Genomic DNA, 21,567 nt, shown 5'->3' with positions numbered 1-21,567 from the left:
TTGTTGATTAAGATGGACTTAATAATCAGTGTTATTAGTGAAACAGACCTGATCTCTCTATGCATCTTCTCTTCTGTTCTAGCCCTATACTCTGTATGCTTCACCCGATGTCTATGTATTTTGTCCAATGTTTTTTATCTATGGAACAATCTTCCTGTACGCAGAAAAATGCTTTTCAATGTGCCGTGGCACATGTGACGCAAATCTAAATCTAATCTAAACTAAACGCAAAGCCGGTGTGCAATTATTAAGCTGGTTGGGGGGGGGGGGGGGGGGGAAAGAGGAGAGTAGGAGAAGAGAGAAAGAGAGAGAAAAGGAGGGAGAAGAGAGTAAAAGCATAATGTATCAATCCAATTTTTTCATGTTCAGTAAATGTTTTCAAAACTAATTAGCAGTCTGGTGGATGTTCCTGCATATTTAAAAAAAAAAAAAGGTTATGTTGAGCCAGTGTTCCATTCCGAGATCATCCCATCCAGTTATATCAACTGGGATCAGAGCACTTCGTTAGCACATGGTTTTAAAACTGAAAACATTATTTTCAATACCAGACAATAATAAACATTCTATTAACATTTTCTATTGCTCAATACAAAGTTATGCTTTGCATTGGAAGATCTTGGAATGGAGCACAGGCTCAAAATTCCATAACTCTTTTCTTTTCTGGTTTGTGTTTCTAAAATATGCAGCAACATTCACCAGATCGCCAATTAGTTTTGAAAACAACACTGCCTTTACTGTTTGCCTCCTCATCAACACCTCCTGGCACTCAATGTGGTGTCCCTAGCGTGCCACTGCTCCCAGACCTAGAATACCTAACCGTGAAGTTGTTGCCCCTTCTACCTCCCACGTGAATTCACCTCTGTACTAATCACAGTAGTCCATATCCCACCCCAGGCGGAAGTGAAGAAAGCACATGAACTACATTCCACCATCAACAACCAAGAAACAAATCCCCCAAAGCACTGACAATCGTGGCTCAACAATCAGGCCAACCTCAGGAAGGTCCTACGCAAACTCCATCAACATATCTCCTGCCCCACCAGAGGTGCAAACACCCTGGATCCCCTTATTAATCAAGAACCTATCCATCTCTAGACACTGTGATTTGGCCTCCACACACATCAAAATTCTTTGATTTGATTTATTGTCACATGTATTAGTATACAGTGAAAAGTATTATTTCTTGCATGCTGTATAAACAATGCATACCGTACATAGGGAAGGAAGGAGAGACTGCAGAATATAATGTTACAGTTCTAGCAAGGTGTAGAGAAAAGATCCACTTCATACGAGGTAGGTCCATTCAAAAGTCCGATGGCAGTAAGGAAGACGCTGTTCTGGAGTCGGTTGGCATGTGACCTCAAACGTTGGTATCTTTTTCCTGACAGAAGAAGGTGGAAGAGAGTATGTCCTTGGTGCGTGGGGTCCTCAATTATGCTGGCTGTCTTTTCAAGGCAGTGGGAATTGTAGACAGAGTCGATGGATGGGAGGCTGGTTTGAGTGATGGATTGGGCTACATTCACAACCTTTTGTAATTTTCTGCGGTCTTGGGCAGAGCAGGATCCATACCAAGCTGTGATGCACCATAGAAAGCATTTTCTGGTTGTATCTGTAGAAGTTGGTGAGTGTCGTAGCTGACATATCAAATTACCTTAGTCTTCTGAGAAAGTAGAGTCGTTGGTGGGCTTTAACTAGTGTCGGCATGGGGGGGGGGGGGGGGGGGGGGGGAGGGGGAGAGGAGACAACCAGGACAGGCTGTTGGTGATCTGTACACTAAAAACTTGACGCTCTCGACCCTTTCTACTTCATTCCCATTGACGTAGACAGGGGCATGTTCTCCTCTACGCTTCCAGAAGTCGATGACAATCTCCTTCGATTTGTTTACATTGAGGGAGAGATTATTGTCGTCGCACCAGTTCCTCTATCTCATTCCTGTACTCCGTCTCATCATTGTTTGAGATCCGACCCACTACTGTGGTGTCATCAGCAAATTTGAAAATCGGGTTGGAGGGGAATTTGGCCACACAGTCATAGGTGTATAAGGAGTATTGTAGGGGGCTGAAGACAGAGTCTTGTGGGGCACCCGTGCCGAGGATGATCATGGAGGAGGTGTTGTTGCCTATCCTTACTGATCGTGGCCTGTGGGTTAGAACATTCAGGATCCAGTCGCAGAGGGAGGAGCCGAGGCCAAGGCCACGGAGTTTGGAGATGAGTTTCGTAGGAATTATGGTGTTGAAGGCGGAGCTGTAGTTGATAAATAGGAGTCTGACATCGGTGTCTTTGTTATCTAGGTTTTCCAGGGTAGAGCCCAGGGTCATGGAGATGGCGTCTACTGTGGACCTGTTGCAGCAATAGGCGAACTGTAGTGGATCAAGGCAATCCAGGAGGCTTGAGTTGATTCATGCCATGACTAACCTTTTGAAGCACTTCATGATGGATGCCAGAGCCACCGGACGATATCAGTAAGGCACGCTGCTTGGCTTTTTTTGGTACAGGGATGATGGTCGACTTCTTGAAGCAGATAGGGATCTCCGATTGTAGTAAAAGAGAGGTTGAAGATGTCTGCGAATACCCCCGCCAGCTGATCCACGCAAGACCTGAGTGCTTGTCAGAGTATCCCATGCGGGCCAGTGGCTTTCCGTGGGTGGACCTTCGGGAAGGCTGCTCTGACGTCTGCAGTGGTGATCTCAGATACAAGTTCATCCAAGTCTTCTGGGGTGGAGGGCTCGCTCTCGCTGACCTCTCAAAGCGGGCATAGAATGCGTTGAGCTCATCAGGGAGGGCTGCATTGGAGCCGGTGATTTTACATGCATTCCATCCTGTAGCCAGCTATGTCTTGCAGACTTTGCCATAGACAGCGGGGGTCCGTGTGGGACTAGAGCTTGGTCCAGTACGGTCTTTTGGCATCTTTGATGGATCTCCTTAGATCATATCTGGCTTTCTTGTATAGGTTAGGGTCGCCTGACTTGAACGCTTCAGACCTAGACTTCAGCAAGCTGGGGATATCCCTGTTCATCCAGGGTTTCCAGTTGGGAAACACACGGATTTGTTTCTTTGGCACAGTCTTCTTCACACTTACTAATGAAGTGAGTTACTGGTGTGGCGTACTCGTTCACGTTCGTCGCAGAGTTTTTAAATACTGACCAGTCCACTGACTCGAAGCAGTCCCGTAGGAGATCATCCGAATCTTCAGACCAACAATGCACGACTTTCTTTGGCAGATTCTCCCGCTTCAGTTTTTGCTTATAAGCCGGGAGTAGGGGTACAGCCTTCTGGTCAGATTTGCCAAAGTGCCGGGGGGGGTGATAGATCGGTAGGCATGTTTGATGTTTGTGTAGCAGTGGTCAAGGATGTTTGGGCCTCTGGTGGAACAGGTGACGTGTTGGTGGTAATTTGGTAGTGGAGCGTACTATTTGAGCGTAAATTCCTCCTCATCCCCGTTTTAAAGGATCGTCCCTGTAGTCCGAGATGGTGACCTCTAGTTCTAGTTTTTCCTCCAAGCGGAAACATCCTCTCCACGTCCACTCTACCCAGGCCTTCAAAACTCCAACGAGTACAGACCCAGAGTCCTCAACTGCTCCTCATACGACAAGCTCTTAATTCCAGGGATCATTCTTGTGAACATCCTCTGGATCCTTTCCAAGGCCAGCACATCCTTCCTTAGCTACAGGGCCCAAAGCTGCTAAATACTCCAAATGGGGTCTGACCAGAGCCTTATACAGCCTCAGAAGTACATCCCTGGTCTTGCATTCTAGCCCTCTTGACACAAATGCTAACATTGCATTTGCCTTCTTAACTGCTGATTGAACCTGCACATTAACCTTAAGAGAATCGTGAACAAGGACTCCCAGGTGGGGTATGGAGGAAGCAACAACAATAAATTTTTAAAAAGACAGTTTTCAATCATTTAAAAGGTTTGTGGCAAAGTGTTATGTTGCTGGACTGTCCAGAAAGCTGGACTAAATGATGCGAAGTCATGAGCTCAAACCAGTAATGGTCACTATGAAACTACTTAATTGTCAAACATTTGGCTCACCAAGTTGGACCTTTCGGGAAAGAAATCTGCTGTCCTTACCACAAGTCCAGCCACACGTCAATGCATTTAACTTCCTTCAGAAATGGCCGAACAGGCCATTTAGTTGTACTCAACCACCGCCTTTCAAGGAAATCAGATACAAGCAAAAAAATGTGGCTATGCCAGCAACACCCAGATCCATACAAATAAAAACATGTCCTTGCAATATCACATATGCATACAAACCTTTGCAAGACGTGCCCGCTTGATCAGGTCATTCAGTTTTCGTAAAGCAGCATTTCGAGGAAGGCTCTGGATATCTTTAAACAAATCTTGTTCTTCGGCCTCGAAAAGCTTGCGGTTGTCTGGAATCAGCAGAGGGTGTGACCAGAATGAGCCAATGTACACCCGAATCACCTCAGGAGTGTTGACAATTTTGCCCAGAGACCACATGAGCGCACCATAAACACGCATTAGCTGCTGGGTCTCAATCTGGTCTGCCTTGTTCAACACCACACGAATCTTGTCCTCGTGATTCTTCAGTGCTTTGATAACTTCAGAAAACTCATCAGAAATGTCCAACTTATGTGCATCAAACAGAAGGATGATACGATCGACACGCTCTGCAAACCATTCCAATACCGCAGCAAAGTCATAACCTAGAAGTAAGATCACATGGAAAAGGTTTACTTTAAAAACAGAATTAAAGGAAGAAGACAATGCACCGGAATATTTTCATGATAGGAAAGTGGTGACAGTTAATGATCACTCGCATTACAAGAACCAGGTTAAATGTAACTTGGGTTTGGAAATACATATTGTTCAGACATTAAATTATATAACAGCAAAGTGAAATTACTACATTTTCCATTTGAAACATTCAAATGGACTTTGATTTTCATACTTGAAAATGCCAACCCATTAGTGCAGTGTGCTGCATCATCGGCAAACAAATACACCCATGTTAAAACATTTCAGGTTTTGCCAAATTCTACAGTAACAAAAAAAATGGTCCTGATGAAATGGAAATATTCTCTATGTGATTATGTCTTATTCATCCACATTTGCCTGTACACTACCCTCCTCAAACAGACCAGAGGATAGTTCGGTTCAGTGGCACTGCAATCACTCAAGTCGATCTTAAAAATATCCAAAATATAAAGTGCTGCCCATAAATGAATAGGTAGCTTTACTGAAATCACTATGAATAAAGGTTAAAAAATGTTAATGGGTTTTATATCGACGCAAGTTTAGCTGTAGGTGTGAAAAAAAGTTAGTAATTCTAGCTATCACTAGATACATTTGCCAGGAGACAAGGATTCTCGAGTGCTGGAGTATTGAGTTGGGTCTTCTAGAGGGATATTGACGTTTTCGAGAAGGGACAATGCAGATTCATCACTACCTGCCTGGCATGTCTAAATTGAAGAAAGAGACTTCAGAATGCAATGCCAGTCAATCTTTCAGTGCATGGAAATTAAAATTCAAATAGACTTCAGGGAATAGACATATAGCAGCTATTTTGCAAGGAACACCTGCTTCATTTTTGCACTGCTCCCCACCCCCACCCCAAGAGGCACGAGACTTCCCAGGCTCACACACACATCTATGGATTTACAGGTAAAACCTGTAGATTGAACAGGAATAGGAAAGATCATTTCAGTCTACCAGCATCTTTCTTTCTGTGGAATTCCCTCTAAATTACTGAGTGTAGTCAGTCTCCTCCATTCCAATATGAATGAATCACATTCCCTCTTCACAGCCATGCCGTATGCCCCTTCCCAGCCGTGTCCTATGCCTCTGATCACTATCACAGGGTCATGGCAAAAGTCTGAGTTCATCTTGGTACCCTTCATGAGTGCTACAAGATCAACAAATCTTTCCATCTGCAGGTACAACACAAATTTGTAGGAGCACAGCTTCATTTTTCATTAGAATTAGAAAATGACCTCTGCTGTGAATTAAAGAGCAAAATTCCATTAGAATTGAATTTTATGGGTTACTCAAAATTACTATTTTGTGGCATGTTGCTAAATTTATTTTTGCAATAAATACAAAATTTTGCATCAGCTGGATAATGAAATCAGCATATTCAGCAACTTTTCAAAAGATTGTAACAGAAGGCTGGAAATTTGGATAAAAATAGTTCATCATAACATGAATCTATCATCTCCGTTGTACTTCACAAGAGGAAAACTATTACATAAACAGGATGGCAATTTTATAAAATGTGACAGCTATTGCACAGGCAGTTTCTTTCAAATAGTAAAGAGCTTAGTGAATGATTATATACACACACACACATTGAATGACTGTCCTTACTTCCATGTCACGCGGCGTCAAGGAGCACAATTTATGGGCGGCATGGTAGCACAGTGGTTAGCACTGCTGCTTCACAGCATCAGGGTCCCAGGTTCGATTCCCGGCTTGGATCACTCTGTACCTTTTCCCCAGTGTCTTCGCGGGTTTCCTCCGGGTGCTCCGGTTTCCTCCCACAAGTCCCAAAAGACTTGCTATTAGGTGAATTGGACATTCCGAATTCTCCCTCAGTGTACCCAAACCTCGTTGGGAGTGTGGCAACTAGGGGCTTTTCCCAGTAACTTCATTGCAGTGTTAATGTACAGTTAAAAGTCTCAAAACACCAGTTTAAAGTCAAACATGTTTATTTGGAATCACTAGCTTTCAGAGCGTAGCTCCTTCATCAGATGAAGCTAGCTAGGGATTCCAAATAAACCTGTTGGACTGGTGTTGTAAGACTTCTTACTGTGCCCACCGCAGTCCAATGCCCAAGTAAGGCTGAATAAATAGAGGGGATACGCAGCCTGGTAGAGCTGGATAGAGACAAGATACAAACCAGTTAGTGACACTGAATGGCAAAGGGTCCAGTGTCTTTGGAATTCCTTACCACAGAGAGCTATGGGGGCAGAGACCTCATGTATATTTAAGACTCAGATAGATAGATTCTTGATCACTAAGTGAATCAAGGGTTACGGGTGGAAAAGTCCACATGAGGAAAGTCAGATTCAGCCATGATCCTATTGGAGCAGGCTCGAGAGGTTGAATGGCCTACTCTTGTTCTTTAGATTTGTGGTCTTATGGCCTATGGCTGAATGACTTCTCTTGTTCCTATGTTTTTGAACCTGAATGATGGGGGTGGAATATTCATTAATGTGAGGCCCACCGTGATTGCATCATTCTGAATCCTGTGTAACAAAGGACTCTGCACTCCAGCCCCCTTGCCATTTTTTCACCCCCCCCCATCACCACTTTCTCCAGCCCCTGTCATAATATCCACTCATGTACATAATGAGATGCAGACAGGCAGTGATTGACACACAGGGTGACCAGTAAGCATACAACACAGTGCAGCCAATCACCAGACAGGACACAACCACTATAAAGCCAGAGGGCACTAGGTTTCCCCACTCTCTCGGGACCCAGCTACTCAAGACAGTCAGAGTACACGAGTTAATAAGTGCAAACACCATGCGGTAGCTAGTAAGTCTGGTCAGGCTACTACAAGGTCACCAGTCAGATCAGTATAGTGTCGACCCACAGCTGAATATGCATAGCAGTTCTATAGTTGAATTAAAAAAAAGTGTTGGATCTTCTCCAGTGTTAGACGTCTACTCCTAGCTTCCCTGCATCGAGTGCAGTCCACATCGAACCAACCTGCCCAACACATCAGCCCCCTCGCCACTTTTTCTAACTGTGCTATTAATAATGCAAGCAAATTAAGGGACTTAGAAAAGTAAAATGACACTTCAATTTTCTGCAATCAATTTCGAAAAACGATAACAGTATTGATTAACAAGAATATTTGCCAAGCTGTAGGATTGAGAATTTGGGATAGATTGTTTGATAGTAAACAATTAAAAAAATTTTTTTTAATGCATCTGTTCCAATGAAATATTAATTAATATACAGGGCATTTTGCTACTGAACTGCATGCCAAGTGACTGCGTCAAATGCATTCTAATCCTAGCATGCTCTGCACAGAGTTCATAATCAGTCTCAATACAAGAAAATAGTTCAATTGTTTATCGTAAATTTAAAGTTTATTTATTATATCAAATCTTCTATTTAGCAAAAAAGGTTATCGATCCATTTCTCCAGCAGGATTCCACTTCAAATTCATTGCTTCATACACAAAACGTATTAAAAAAATGCAAATATTACAAAAGAAACATAAATGCAATACCATGACATTTTCAGAAGCAAGTGAATCATTCGTTCATAATTCATGACATAAGCGTTGGGTTTTCCAACACATCAGGTTAAAAAGCTCAACATTATCCACAAAATAAAACTGCAAGTAAAAATACCTGGGTGGGTGGAAAATTATATTTCTCTAAATTAGTCCTTGGCATGTGGGCAAGATTGGAAAAGCAGTCTGCCCTGAAGGGCATGTAGAGGTAACCTCAGTACGGCACTACAATCACGTGTAGGTCAAAGTACATGCGGGTCTTTCAGATTTTCTAGCACTTACTGAATTAATTTTGCAGCTTTCTGTAGTGGGATTTACAAGATGTCAGGGTTCCTAGCCCAGTGCCATAACTATTCAAGTGAAACTCCATTTATTTGATGGCTCAAAACAAAACACCACCAAGCCAGTTTTCATTTTTGAATTATTGGAACACAAAAGACATCAAGATAAATGTACCAAGGGTTATGCAGCTTATTCTGGATGGATAAACTGGAAAGGATCTACAATCTCTTGCTCACTCCGCTCATTTCTGCCTCAAAGAAAAAAAAATTAATCTTTCAATGATAGTCCTCCATAACTAATTGTAACACCAGAGCAGGGGTGGCCTTCAAAGTCAGTTAATGTAATCTGTTTCATAGGGTTGCAGGCTTTTTAGTTTCATAACTCCATCAGTCACAAACGGAGGTTAGTTTCAAACGAAGTGAAAACAGTATAAAAATTTCTACATCTTGAAATACAGACAAAAGGTTTGCAACAATACAGGAATGAATTGGGTGAGTCTGTCAGAGGAACTGATCACAAGAAGTATTAAATCGAAGGGACTATTGCAGAATTTAGTTATTTTAATATTTTTGATATTGTATTTTAAAAAATCAGTTTATGGTCCTGCCTACTTTAGATGAACAAATGACCTGCCTCCAAACGTCCAATGTCACTCTAAGATCTTGATTGATTATTATGGTCACATGTACCGAAGTACAGTGAAAAATATTTTTCTGCGGCCAAGGGAATGTACACAGTACGTATAGTAGACAAAAGAATAATCGACAGAGTACATTGACAGTGGTGCATCAACAAATAGTGATCTGCCTAAAGAGTTAGCAACCTGGTACATGGTTACCTTGGAGGCAGAAAATTGAAAATGATAATGAAGGTAATGGTGAAAACAATCACTTGCATAGGAACAAACATTTTCTGCTAGAAAATTTGAAGCAGAGATGTGTGGAGGCATGGGAGAATAGATATCAAGGGAGGGATTTTCCAAAGTCAATGGACTTTTGGCTGGCTCGCAGCATCCACTGCTCCGGGACCTGCTGTGTGGGGGCAGGAAAACCCAGGCCCAAGATGGGGTGGGGGGGGGAAAAAAAAAAAAAAAAAAAAAAAAAAAAAAAAAAAAAAAAAAACCACACAGGAAAAGTGACTGGAATTTGAGCCCCGAAACCTTTTTCTATAACCAGTTAATAGAGGAAGGGATTTAAATTTTTTTTTTTTTTTTTAATAAAGTGAAGCCGGCAAATGGCAAGCCACAGCTTTCAGTGAAGCCAGTGTGGTAAGCACTTAAGTCAGGGCAAGGTTTTGAACAAAAAAAAGCTGTGTTGCTGGAATTTGAAGTACCTCCATATGGGCATCTACGGAACCAGCTGTACCCTTCCTCTTGCTCAAAGATAAAAGATGGTTATATAAAAGGAAGACAGACAAGAAACATCTGAAAACTGCATTAAACCCTTCCAGTTTAGGCTGCCTGTGGAAAGTTACATCATTCAAGATGGACATTGAAAAGGGTTCTGCTCTAATTTTCCAGCTTTCAGGCAAAAACTGAAGCAGGACATTGTGGCTTACCCAGCAACTATTTGGAGTTAGTTGCAGATTTGCCGTAACTTCACCGAATGGCAGAACAAGCTTTAGAGGCTAAATAATCCATTTCTATTCACATGCAGTTTTCTGGCGCTCCAATGACAGGAAACTGCCCCTGCTTCTTTTTTAAATTGCAAAATTCATTAAATATTGATTGAAGGTGCTCTGCATTCATCTACAACAGGTTACGAATCATTACTTGTGATAATGTGGCATGTTAACATTACACTTTGCACTCCCAATCTTTTTCAAACATACCGGAAGCCCATAGCATTTTAATTTCATCAAGTTTGATCATATTTTGGGGAATACCTGACTTTATGATGCTCTCCCATTATTTACATTCCATACTGCTGGCCGGGCTCATTTCCCCAATACCAGGTCCAGTACAAATATAAGATGGAGAATCTGATCGTTCAGGAATTCAAACATGTCTGAATCCATTGGAATATACTGTCGCAAGTCAGGTACTGCTTCAAGTACCTGAAGATATGCAGGGAGTGTGTCTATGAAGCTTGCTACAGGCTCATCATGACTGAAGCAATGCAACCAAGCACATTTTGCACTCCAGCTTAAGAGAAAAAAAAGAAACCCAGAGCCCAAATGTCTCATATCCCACAAGTGATCAGAGGCAATCCACAAGGCAGCAGGGTAGCACAAGTGATTAGCACTGTGGCTTCACAGCACCAAGGTCCCAGGTTAGATTCCCCGCTGGGTCACTGTGTGCAGAGTCTGCACGTTCTCCCAGTGTCTGCGTGGGTTTCCTCTGGGTGCTCCGGTTTCCTCCCACAGTCCAAAGATGTGCAGGTTAGGTAGATTGGCCATGATAAATTGCCCTTAGTGACCAAAAAGGTTAGGAGGGGTTATTGGGTTACGGGGGGTAAGTGACGACTTAAGTGGGTGGGTGCAGACTCAATGGGCTGAATGGCCTCCTTCTGCACTGTATGTTCTATGTGTTAATAACTTAAGTGGTCTAGTGATCTAGTGATCGCTGATCCAGGCAAGAACCAATCGAACTCTCCTTGGAGGGAGGGGATCGGATCATTTAACATGAGCCTGCTCCCACTGATGTGCTTTCAATGCAAGACCTCAGATCCAATGTTTAAAAATACAAGAGTATGATTTCAATACCATTCAGCATCAGAATGTGTCATTTACCGAAAAGAATATCTTATTGGACTATAAAATGCTACGTTAATCGCTGTCGTCTCACTGCCCATTCTTTTCTAACAGCAGGAATGTGTCCTCTTTGGCGACAAACAAGGAAGGCAGCTCGTAACCTGGAGGCAGGGAAACAATACAACCTCACTCTTTGAAAATAGTTACCAAAGGGTCCAAAACCAAAAAATTGGGCTCTTAAAAAACACAACAGGAAAGGGAAATGGATTTGAGACGTACAAAAAGACAATGATATAGAAAATGTGTGCCATGAAGAGATGGGGGAGGAGCAGAAAAAGCAAGGAAAGATAATAGAACCCCAATGTGCGACATCTACAAAATTAAGCAGATTTGCTGTATTGGTCTTCTAGTTTGCCAAGGAGTAGAATTGTCGACCTAAACCTCGCATTCATGGTCATGGATTCTATGGATCCTTGCATGATACTGAGCCCAGTCACAGAGCCACATCTCTGACTGCACACTTGTTAGGTGTTTCCCGAAACACATCCCAAAAGAAGTGCTGTTAGGAGAATTGAACATTCTGAATTCTTCCTCCATGTACCCAAACAAGTGCCGGAATGTGGCGACTAGGGGATTTTCACAGTAACTTCATTGCAGTGTTTACCTAAGCCTACTTGTGACACAAATAAAGATAATTATTATTATGGGAGGTAGGTAGGGTTGGGTCCTGGCTAGAGATTGCTGGTACTCCTTTCGCAGACTCCTTTTCCGAACCACCTCTTGCCATTGGGTGCTTGGAAGAATTGTGTCCCTTAAATCCAGGTTCCTCCATATAGATCTCTGAGTAAGGGTCTTCCAAGCATTGACATCAATGTTGCATTTCTTGAGGTAAGCCTTCAGGCCATGCTCATTGGCGAGAGTGGCAGCATCTTCGCTTTCTCAGTCCAACATTGGTTCTAGATTCCCCATGTTCTTCTTTGTACCTCTGCCCAAGGCTGGTTGATGAGCTCTCCTCTTTGCATTGCCAATGAGGTAGTCATTCTTGTTGAACTGGTCTTGGTGCTTCCTGGTCTTGGTCCTTCCTGGTCTTGTAACCGATGGTTACTTCAAAACCTGAGATAATGGTGGTCTTCGGCTCTTTCCAATTTTCCTTCACTCCATTAGAATGAATGCTTTGGAGATTTTGGTGAAGACATTGTTGGACGTCCACTTGCATGCTTGCTCTTGAAGCCGCTCAACGTTGATCTTTGAGCTGTTTCTTTATCTTCCAAAGCTTCCGGTAGAATTTGATAGACACGGTGGAGGGGGGGGAAAATGAAGCTTAGATTTGTGCTAGAACGTCAAAACACACAATTGCTCGCCCCCTCATTCTTACCTTCAAAGAGTTATTCAATCATGGGTGGCACAGTGGTTAGCACTGCTGCCTCAGCACCAGGTTCAATTTGACCTCAAGTTACCATTGTGTGGAGTTTGCACATTCTCCATGTCTGCGTGGATTTCCTTCAGGTACTCCAGCTTCCAAAGGGCAGGGGAGTGGGCATAGGTAGAATGCTCTTTCAGAGAGTCGGTGCAGACGCGATGGGCCAAATGGCCCCCTTCCGCACTCTAGGGATTCCATGATTCAATCCGCCTCATTCCCCTGCTCTTACCCAAAATGGTTAAAATTTGGATTTGCAAGTATTTATTTACTTTCCTTTTCGAAGCTATGAGAGGCAGACAAAGACAACTGTGAAACAAACATTAAGATGGACAATGGAAAAGATTATCTCTCATCGTGCAGGATATCAACCAATGCACACATTCCAGAACTGCGATTGTTACAGGAAAAAGACAAATTTTTGACATGGTGTAACTTTCAAAATGAGCATAAATCTTCAATCTTTCCGTATCAGATTTCCACTTCCAAGTCCCTGCAGTAGCAACAATTGCCAAATGACTGATCTCACACTGAAGTGCCAAACTCATACTCCTCAAGGCTGAACAAAATCCCTGAAGTGAGAACAATTCAAAATAGTTCCCTGCAGTTCACTACTTCACTCATCTCGGTTATTTCCATCTTTTCTGAGTCTGCCTGTAAATACATTCTATTTGAGAGAGTGTGACCCCAGGGGCTAGCAAGACAACACCAGTCAGCTGTTTTGCCACACTGACATGCCCATCAGATTCCTCATTAAAAAGCACAAAAAAAACATGCCCCATTGGTCACACGTCCAGTAGGAATGAGAAACTTGCCATTCAATGGCCTTCCAGAAATACTGAGGGCTGGAATTGAAGATACAAAAATGGGAATGGCACAGAGGAAAAACAACTTTACATTCCTCACATCTGTGCTTCTTCCGATTGGAGGCTGGCCCAAGAGCAGCTGAAAGGGACAAAAGCATGAAAGGATAATTAGAAACAATAGAGATCACTGCAGATGTTCATTAGGCTGGCCATGTCCATGGGGGGGAAACGTGTAGAAACAGCAGGTATTTCCACCAGGTGTTTGCCTAAAATTAACAGAAAAGCAACTCATCCAATGAGGTATCTTCTGTCAATAGAGGTTGCCCAGCCAGAGTGTCTCTCGTTTGGCTTCGGTTTCAAAATTTTGGCACTTGCAGCATTCATTATAAGTAATTAACCATAATCCACAAACGAGCCTACTCGCCACCAGTAGAGATGTACAATGATAATCTTCATTAGTCTCACAAGTAGGTTTACAGTATTAGTCTCACAAGTAGGTTTACTGTAATGAAGTTCCTGTGACAAGCCCCTCATCGCCACATGCCCCTCATTTGGGTACACAGGGAGAATTTAGAATGTCCAATTCTAACAAGCACGTCTTTCGGGACTTATGGGAGGAAATCCGGGGGAAACTCACACGGGGAGAACCACACAGTCAGTGACCCAAGCTGGGAACAAACCGGGGTCCCTGGCGTGTGAAGCAATAGTACTAACCACGAGCTATCTCGCAAGAGATTAGCACAGATTTCTTCCAATCATTGAGTCCATTCTACTAAAGTGGCTGTGCAAACAAATTCTGCTTTAAAGAGTTGGTGTGAAAATGCATATCTCACCTCGATAGTTGCAGTTCAGAACAACTGATGCTTTGAATATCAAGTTTGGCAAAGATTAGAGTAAATAAGTTGAATGTAGAAAGAACTAAATGCTCAACTGAAAGCTGTGGCTACAAAGCAGCTTGGGCACAGAGTAATGTAGATTTTGATGTCAGACTGAATAGCTGCAACTGGTGCTCAAATCAATTAATTTCAGGAGCTGGCATGGGAGGTGGGGTGGAAGGGAGAAGAGAAAGGGAGGACTTGCAGTAACCTCTTTGAATCTCTTTCCTTCCCCTCCCCCAAACGTGTCTTTCTTCCTAATCTTGCCTATAGCCACCAATACAATCCATCTTCAACACCTTGAAGACTCATACAACATTTTGGCACAAATTCGAAGCAACCATTTATGCAGTGTGGGTAAAACTAGACCACAACAGTTGGCAGGCTATATAGGGTGCATAATATAGAACAATAGGGTTAGTCCATTAGAAGATGGAATGAACTGGTTATTCCAAAGCACTTTAAGCCAATGATGGATTTTTGGAAATGTAGTCAGTTTAGGGAACCTAGCAGCTAATATATGCCTGACAAGATCTCAAATTAAAGTGAAATTGGTGACCAAACTGTCTGATTTTGGTATTGCTGAGAAATAAATAGCCTGACCACCAGAACGCCTCCTTCAAATAGTGTCGTGGGATCTTTTGACATTCACCCAACAGGGTGGAATGCTCCGTGCTGCAAGTTTATGGTATTTCATTGCACCAGGGTTCTTTTGGGCATTTCTTGCCCCAAAACCCAAACTTTGGCAGATTCCTTGGGAACCCATGATCCACTTAAGTGGTGACTTTCAGGAATGCAAATGACAACTTTATGTGGGGAGTTTACTGCATGTTTCTTTTATGACCCTCCCAAATTTACATCATGCATGGGTCAAGATTATGTTCCAAATAAATTACACTGAGAACTAAAGGCATGTCAGCAAATGCTATAATTTTAGCTGAAAGTTAACTCACATTTATGGGGTAGTTCCAAATGCTTCGTTAAATTATGGTATCAAAATATTGGTGCCAGAAGTAGCACTCTCCTGGATCAAAACAGAACAAATTGATGGGACTGCAGTTTAGCCTTTACTTGCAGCAACCAATGAACATGTATTCATTTCTACTATGACTTTTGCATAAACGCCTCAAGGAGAGTGTGTGGGGGAAGAGATTATGCTCATCACCCACCATCCCTACTTGACTAGTAACTGGTGAAGAAAGATCTACACATTCCCAACCAACAGAAAAAAGGAGTAAAATGTGCAACAGATTTTCATCCTTCCCGATATGAATTTTGGCATAAACGATAGAGATCAGGAGCAATAGGCAAGTGGGACTTCATTTGCTATAGGATGAGGGAGTGGTGGAATTAGAACGAACTAGGGTTTATGTAGGTTTGTAAGGGTGCTAGACAATACATTGAGAGAAAATTAATTGGAGTAATGTTGGTGATGAGACAGAATCCAGGAGTGACAAGAATGTGGAATTGAAGTGAATAGCATAGCCGTATTTAATGGCGGGAAGGGGGTGGGAGGAAGAGAGCTACACAGCAGAAAAAAGGGTCACTCCACGGTCACTTTTTTTACACAAACAAATAATATTTCACCGGATGTAGGCGTCATTAGCCGGCCCAATATTTGTTGCCCACCTCCAATTGCCTTCAAGGTGGTGAGCCATCTACAGGCCATGAAGCTGCATCAAATTAAAAATCTAGGATATCGAACATTGCGTTTCGGAAATTTGAGCAGTGCTGAAAATGCTATGGCTCTACTGAACAAAGTTAATTTAAAAACTGAATTACCAGTCACAAGTAATCTTGCTCATTCCCATCTTTTGATTGTGGGGATACCCACTCACGTAAATTATCAATTTTACCCAATGCACTACAAGGCTGCTTCGAGCCAAAAACTTTGCAGTTAAATTATGCTTGGGTCAAGGACATCTCATGATGACTTCCCTTTGGAATCCCTCAGCAAACCTCCTGGTAGTTGGCAATGATTGTTTTTCTGTAAAGCATTCAAACAGATGTCTTTACAGCCGACCCACTTTGCACAAAACTCTCATTATTGAAATGAGGCACGAGAATGTGACTGCTCATGATGCATTCTCATCCAAGGAAGAAAAACATGTCTCTAGTGCAAAGCAAAATACCTGCAGATTAGTTCTTGTGGCTTTTATTGCTTTGCTGCAAGGTACATTTTTTGTATTAGATTGTTCACTGTACAAACAGAGCTTCAAACAGAGCTTCTACCTTTTTCTGATGTTTGTTTTTGTGGGGAGGCTGCAAACAACAATCACAATCAGAAAGATTTAGGATGGTGGTAAGTTAGTGTAACTTCTATCCATGGGTGAAACATTCAACAGATCAATCGTAAACTGCAAAACGTTGGTAATAAGTGGTACTGTTAGTTTGTTATTTCAACAAATAACCAGCAGAAGAGAAACTAAGGAGGACATGTATCAGTAGAAGCAAATGTAGCAGTCATTTCAACAAATAACCAGCAGAAGAGAAACTAAGGAGGACATGTATCAGTAGAAGCCAATGGATAGGGTGAAAAGTGAAGGCGGTGGTACTGGAAACAATGGCAAAATCATCTGGTCCACATGGTTACCATCCAGGGTTACTACAGGAAGTAAAGCGAGGATGGAGATAGCAACAAGGCTTGCTTTAATCTCCCAATCTTCCCTAGATATGGTGCAGGTATTAGAGGATTGGAGAATGGCAAGTGTGACACTTGTTCAACTACAGGTTAGATAGGTTAATATTGGCTAATGTTTTAGAAACAATATTCCAGGGGGGGGGGGGGGGGGGGGGAAGTGAACAATTGATGAGGTTGGAGTTTCTCAAGGATAGCCAACACAGATTTGTAAGGAGACAGATCATGCTTGACCAAGTAACAGAGCTCAACAAAGGGAATGTGGTTGATGTTGTGTATAAGAATAAGAAAGGAGAAGTTTATTATGAGACAGCATCAGTGCCCAGGCTTCAGGTCAGAATGCAGCAAGTCATGGTAAATGGTTATTTTTCAGATTGGAGGATGGTAGACAGTGATGTTCCAAGGTCAGTGTTCGGCCCACTGCTGGTTTTGCTGGATATAAAAGAACGTGGGATTTTGGAAGAAGAGTACAATTTCAAAATATCAATTATACCAAACAAGGAGTGGCAAACAGTGAGGATGATGCAAGTCGCTGCAAGAGGACAGATCGGCCAGCAGAATGGGCAGACGGAAATTAGCAGAGCAGTGTGATGTATTTTGGCAGGACCAAGTATGTGTCCACAAAATAAGCGAGGTTGTTGGACAGTATTCATTATTTGTAAGTTATTGGTGAAGGATGGTATGTTTCCAACACAATTTAAATGTTTACTGTGATTGATAGAGGCTTTGTTCAACTAGATGCTCTTTTGGAAAGGTGGGCTGAAATTGATTCAGCCAAGGTGAACGCAGTTAGAGATGCAATGAGAACAGTGAAGACCAAGTATATTGCACTAATCTTGCGAGAAAAACCTGCGAGAAGAACTGAAATAAACTAGAAAGGTTGAGGTTTTAAGCGATATGCGGAGAGTGAATTTCCAGGACTTGCTGGTTGATTTATGCTGCTCTGCACAAGCGATAACCCATTTACAGAATCATAGTGAGGCAGGTCATTTGGCCCACAAGAGCCCATTCAGTTCTCAGTCCACTGCATTTTTCCTCTTTCCATGTGCTGATCTAATTCCCCTTTGAAAGCCACAACCGAATCTACCTCCACCACCCTGTCAGACAGGTCATTCCAGATCCTAATTGCACAATATTTACCAATTTAATGTAACTGCAGGAATTTAAAAGCTCACCATGATAATTAAGAATGTATTGCCAACCTCTCCCCTCTGGCCCAGAAGGGGAACAATTTAAATGATTCAATCTCATTCCCAAAATTAAGAGTTTTAAAATCGCTGACAATAATTTACTTTTCCTTCATTTCCTTCAGTACCCAATTTGACTAATTCGCCTCATTTCCTTCCTGCCATTCTAAGTTTTCATAAACGTTTAAAACTATGAGACGCATGTTGGTTCTGCTGTTCAGAGGTCTCAGATATGCCATCGCTCTCACCACAAACTCATAGTTCCAACAGATTATTGTGCAAAAGGTTCTGTGGCAAAGGTTGCAGGAAAGGAAATCCAACAGCTCTGGCTGATGACCCACCCCAGAAACATACGGATAAGGCCATTTGGCCCTTCGAACCTGCTCTGCTAGTTCATGATGATCATGGCTGATCCTCCAACTCAATATGCTGATCCTGCCTTCTCCCGCAACCTGTTCCACCCCGACATTCTTTTGCCCAAAGAGCTGTAGCCACCTAGGTTGGCCACTTCCCGACTTAAAATGGAGATCCATAAAGGCTGCAGGGAAATTCAGCCAACACAGGCAAAGACTAGCAGGTGCAAGGTTTCCTGTGTATTAGACTTTGCAGAAGCCCAGACAGCACTGAAACCAGCAGCCATCTGCATATTAATGAGCGATCCCCAGGAACAATTGAAACATTTGAAGGTGAATAAGGCCAAGCCAGACTCCTCGGCACCAGCAGGAGCCAAGACAAAGGAAGGCCAACGGACACTTAGGGACCACCCAGCGGTCAGGGAACAGCTCCAGTATTGGAGAAATCGATCCAAGTGATCGGAACGCAGTCCAATCACCTGGAACCAGGTACGGGGTCCGCCCCGAACGGCAGGAAGCCCCTGGGGACTATAAAGTAGAGTCCAAGTTCAAATCATTCTTCTTGGCAGGGTCACTCAGCAGCAAACCAACCCTCGACAGTGAACTGCCTAAGCTGCCGCATCAACCAAGTAAGTCTCCAGTCAATGTACACTACGAGTTAGGCGCTCCTAGCTACCAGTGCATGCCAGCTTTTGAATCCTGCAGACTTAGGATCGAACAAAAGGCCATTTGTTCCCCTGACCTGGTGGGCCAGTTCCGAAGCTAAGTATAGGCCTTTTAGTGATAGAGATAGTCTAGTAAGTAGTTTTATGCATGAGTAGTGAGTTACTGTGTATAAATGAAATGAAAATGAAATGAAAATCGCTTGTTGTCACAAGTAGGCTTCAAATGACAAATAAAGTTACTGTGAAAAGCCCCTAGTCGCCACATTCCGGCGCCTGTTATGGGAATAATAAATGTGTTTTGATTTGAATCTTACTAATTGGTGTGTTGAGTTAATGATCAGTACTTGAACCTCGTGGCGGTATCATAAAGATACCTGGCAACTCTAGAGCAAAGGTTATAAAACAGAGCAAACTGAACCAACCAAAGTTAGCAACAGAGCTATATCTAACTGCTTCTTGAAAACAGTGATCTGGCCTCAACTACTGAACACCCAATCATCAGGAACATCCTTCTCGTCTAGTCCTGTTAGAATTTTATAGGTTCTACGAGATCCCTCCTCATTCTTCTAAACTCCAGCAAATACAATCCTAAGCAAAACAATCTCCTCATACTTGCCATCTCAGGAATCAGTCTGGTAAACCTTCTCTGCACTCTTTAACAAGAACATCCTTCCTCAGCCGAGACCAAAACTGAACTTATTATTCTAAGTGTGGCCCTTCCAAGGCCCTGTATAATTGCAGCAAGCATCCCCAATCCTGTACTCTAATCCTCCCGGAATGAAGGCCAGCATGCCATTTGCCTTATTTACCGCCTTCAAGGTTACCTTCAGCGACTGGTGCACGAGGACACCCAGGGCATAAATATCCTGGCCGCAAGGTTTGCTAATGTCACATGGGAGGGTTTAAACTAGTATGGCAGGGGGGTGGGCACAGGAGCAATAGGTCAGAAGGTGAGAGCATTGAGGGAGAACTAGGGAATAGGGACAGTGGGGCTCGGAGGCAGAGCAGACAGGGAGAAGTTGCTGAAAACAGCGGGTCTGGTGGCCTGAAGTGCATATGTTTTAATGCAAGAAGTATTACGGGTAAGGCAGATGAACTTAGAGCTTGGATTAGTACTTGGAACTATGATGTTGTTGCCATTACAGAGACCTGGTTGAGGGAAGGGCAGGATGGGCAGCTAAACGTTCCAGGATTTAGATGTTTCAGGCGGGATAGAGGGGGATGTAAAAGGGGAGGTGGAGTTGCGCTACTGGTTCGGGAGAATATCACAGCTGTACTACGGGAGGACACCTCAGAGGGCAGTGAGGCTATATGGGTAGAGATCAGGAATAAGAAGGATGCAGTCACAATGTTGGGGGTTTACTACAGGCCTCCCAACAGCCAGTGGGAGATAGAGGAGCAGATAAGTAGACAGATTTTGGAAAAGAGTAAAAACAACAGGGTTGTGGTGATGGGAGACTTCAACTTCCCCAATATTGACTGGGACTCACTTAGTGCCAGGGGCTTAGACGGGGCGGAGTTTGTAAGGAGCATCCAGGAGGGCTTCTTAAAACAATATGTAGACAGTCCAACTAGGGAAGGGGCGGTACTGGACCTGGTATTGGGGAATGAGCCCGGCCAGGTGGTAGATGTTTCAGTAGGGGAGCATTTCGGTAACAGTGACCACAATTCAGTAAGTTTTAAAGTACTGGTGGACAAGGATAAGTGTGCTAAATTGGAGGAAGGCTAATTATAACAATATTAGGTGGGAACTGAAGAACATAGATTGGGGGCGGATGTTTGAGGGCAAATCAACATCTGACATGTGGGAGGCTTTCAAGTGCCAGTTGAAAGGAATTCAGGACCGGCATGTTCCTGTGAGGAAGAAGGATAAATACGGCAATTTTCGGGAACCTTGGATAACGAGAGATATTGTAGGCCTCGTCAAAAAGAAAAAGGAGGCATTTGTCAGGGCTAGAAGGCTGGGAATAGACAAAGCCTGTGGGGGGATATAAGGAAAATAGGAAGGAACTTAAGCAAGGAGTCAGGAGGGCTAGAAGGGGTCATGAAAAGTAATTGGCAAATAGGGTTAAGGAAAATCCCAAGGTTTTTTTTACACGTACATAAAAAGCAAGAGGGTAGCCAGGGAAAGGGTTGGCCCACTGAAGGGAAGGGAATCTATGTGTGGAGCCAGAGGAAATGGGCGAGGTACTAAATGAATACTTTGCATCAGTATTCACCAAAGAGAAGAAATTGGTAGATGTTGAGTCTGGAGAAGGGTGTGTAGATAGCCTGGGTCACATTGAGATCCAAAGAAGTGTTGGGTGTCTTAAAAAATATTAAGGTAGATAAGTCCCCAGGGCCTGATGGGATCTATCCCAGAATACTGAAGGAGGCTGGAGAGGAAATTGCTGAGGCCTTGACAGAAATCTTTGGATCCTCACTGTCTTCAGGG

The 21,567-nt window shown here is 43.0% G+C and overlaps 1 protein-coding gene across 1 annotated transcript in view; it reads right to left on the bottom strand.

Annotated features, from left to right (window-relative positions):
* The window catches only part of LOC140411134 (EH domain-containing protein 3), a 119,100-nt gene that overhangs the window by 36,346 nt on the left and 61,187 nt on the right, over positions 1-21,567 (bottom strand). Inside the window, exon 4 of the mRNA XM_072500194.1 lies at positions 4,262-4,674. Within this exon, the coding sequence (XP_072356295.1) occupies positions 4,262-4,674 (413 nt within the window). The remainder of the gene's footprint in view (positions 1-4,261; positions 4,675-21,567) is intronic.

The sequence above is a fragment of the Scyliorhinus torazame genome, chromosome 4 (assembly GCF_047496885.1).
Source record: "Scyliorhinus torazame isolate Kashiwa2021f chromosome 4, sScyTor2.1, whole genome shotgun sequence".
In the NCBI taxonomy this organism is placed as follows: Eukaryota; Metazoa; Chordata; class Chondrichthyes; order Carcharhiniformes; family Scyliorhinidae; genus Scyliorhinus; species Scyliorhinus torazame.
The sequence above is the reverse complement of the archived record's forward strand: the minus strand, read 5'-3'. Positions and strand labels throughout refer to the sequence as shown.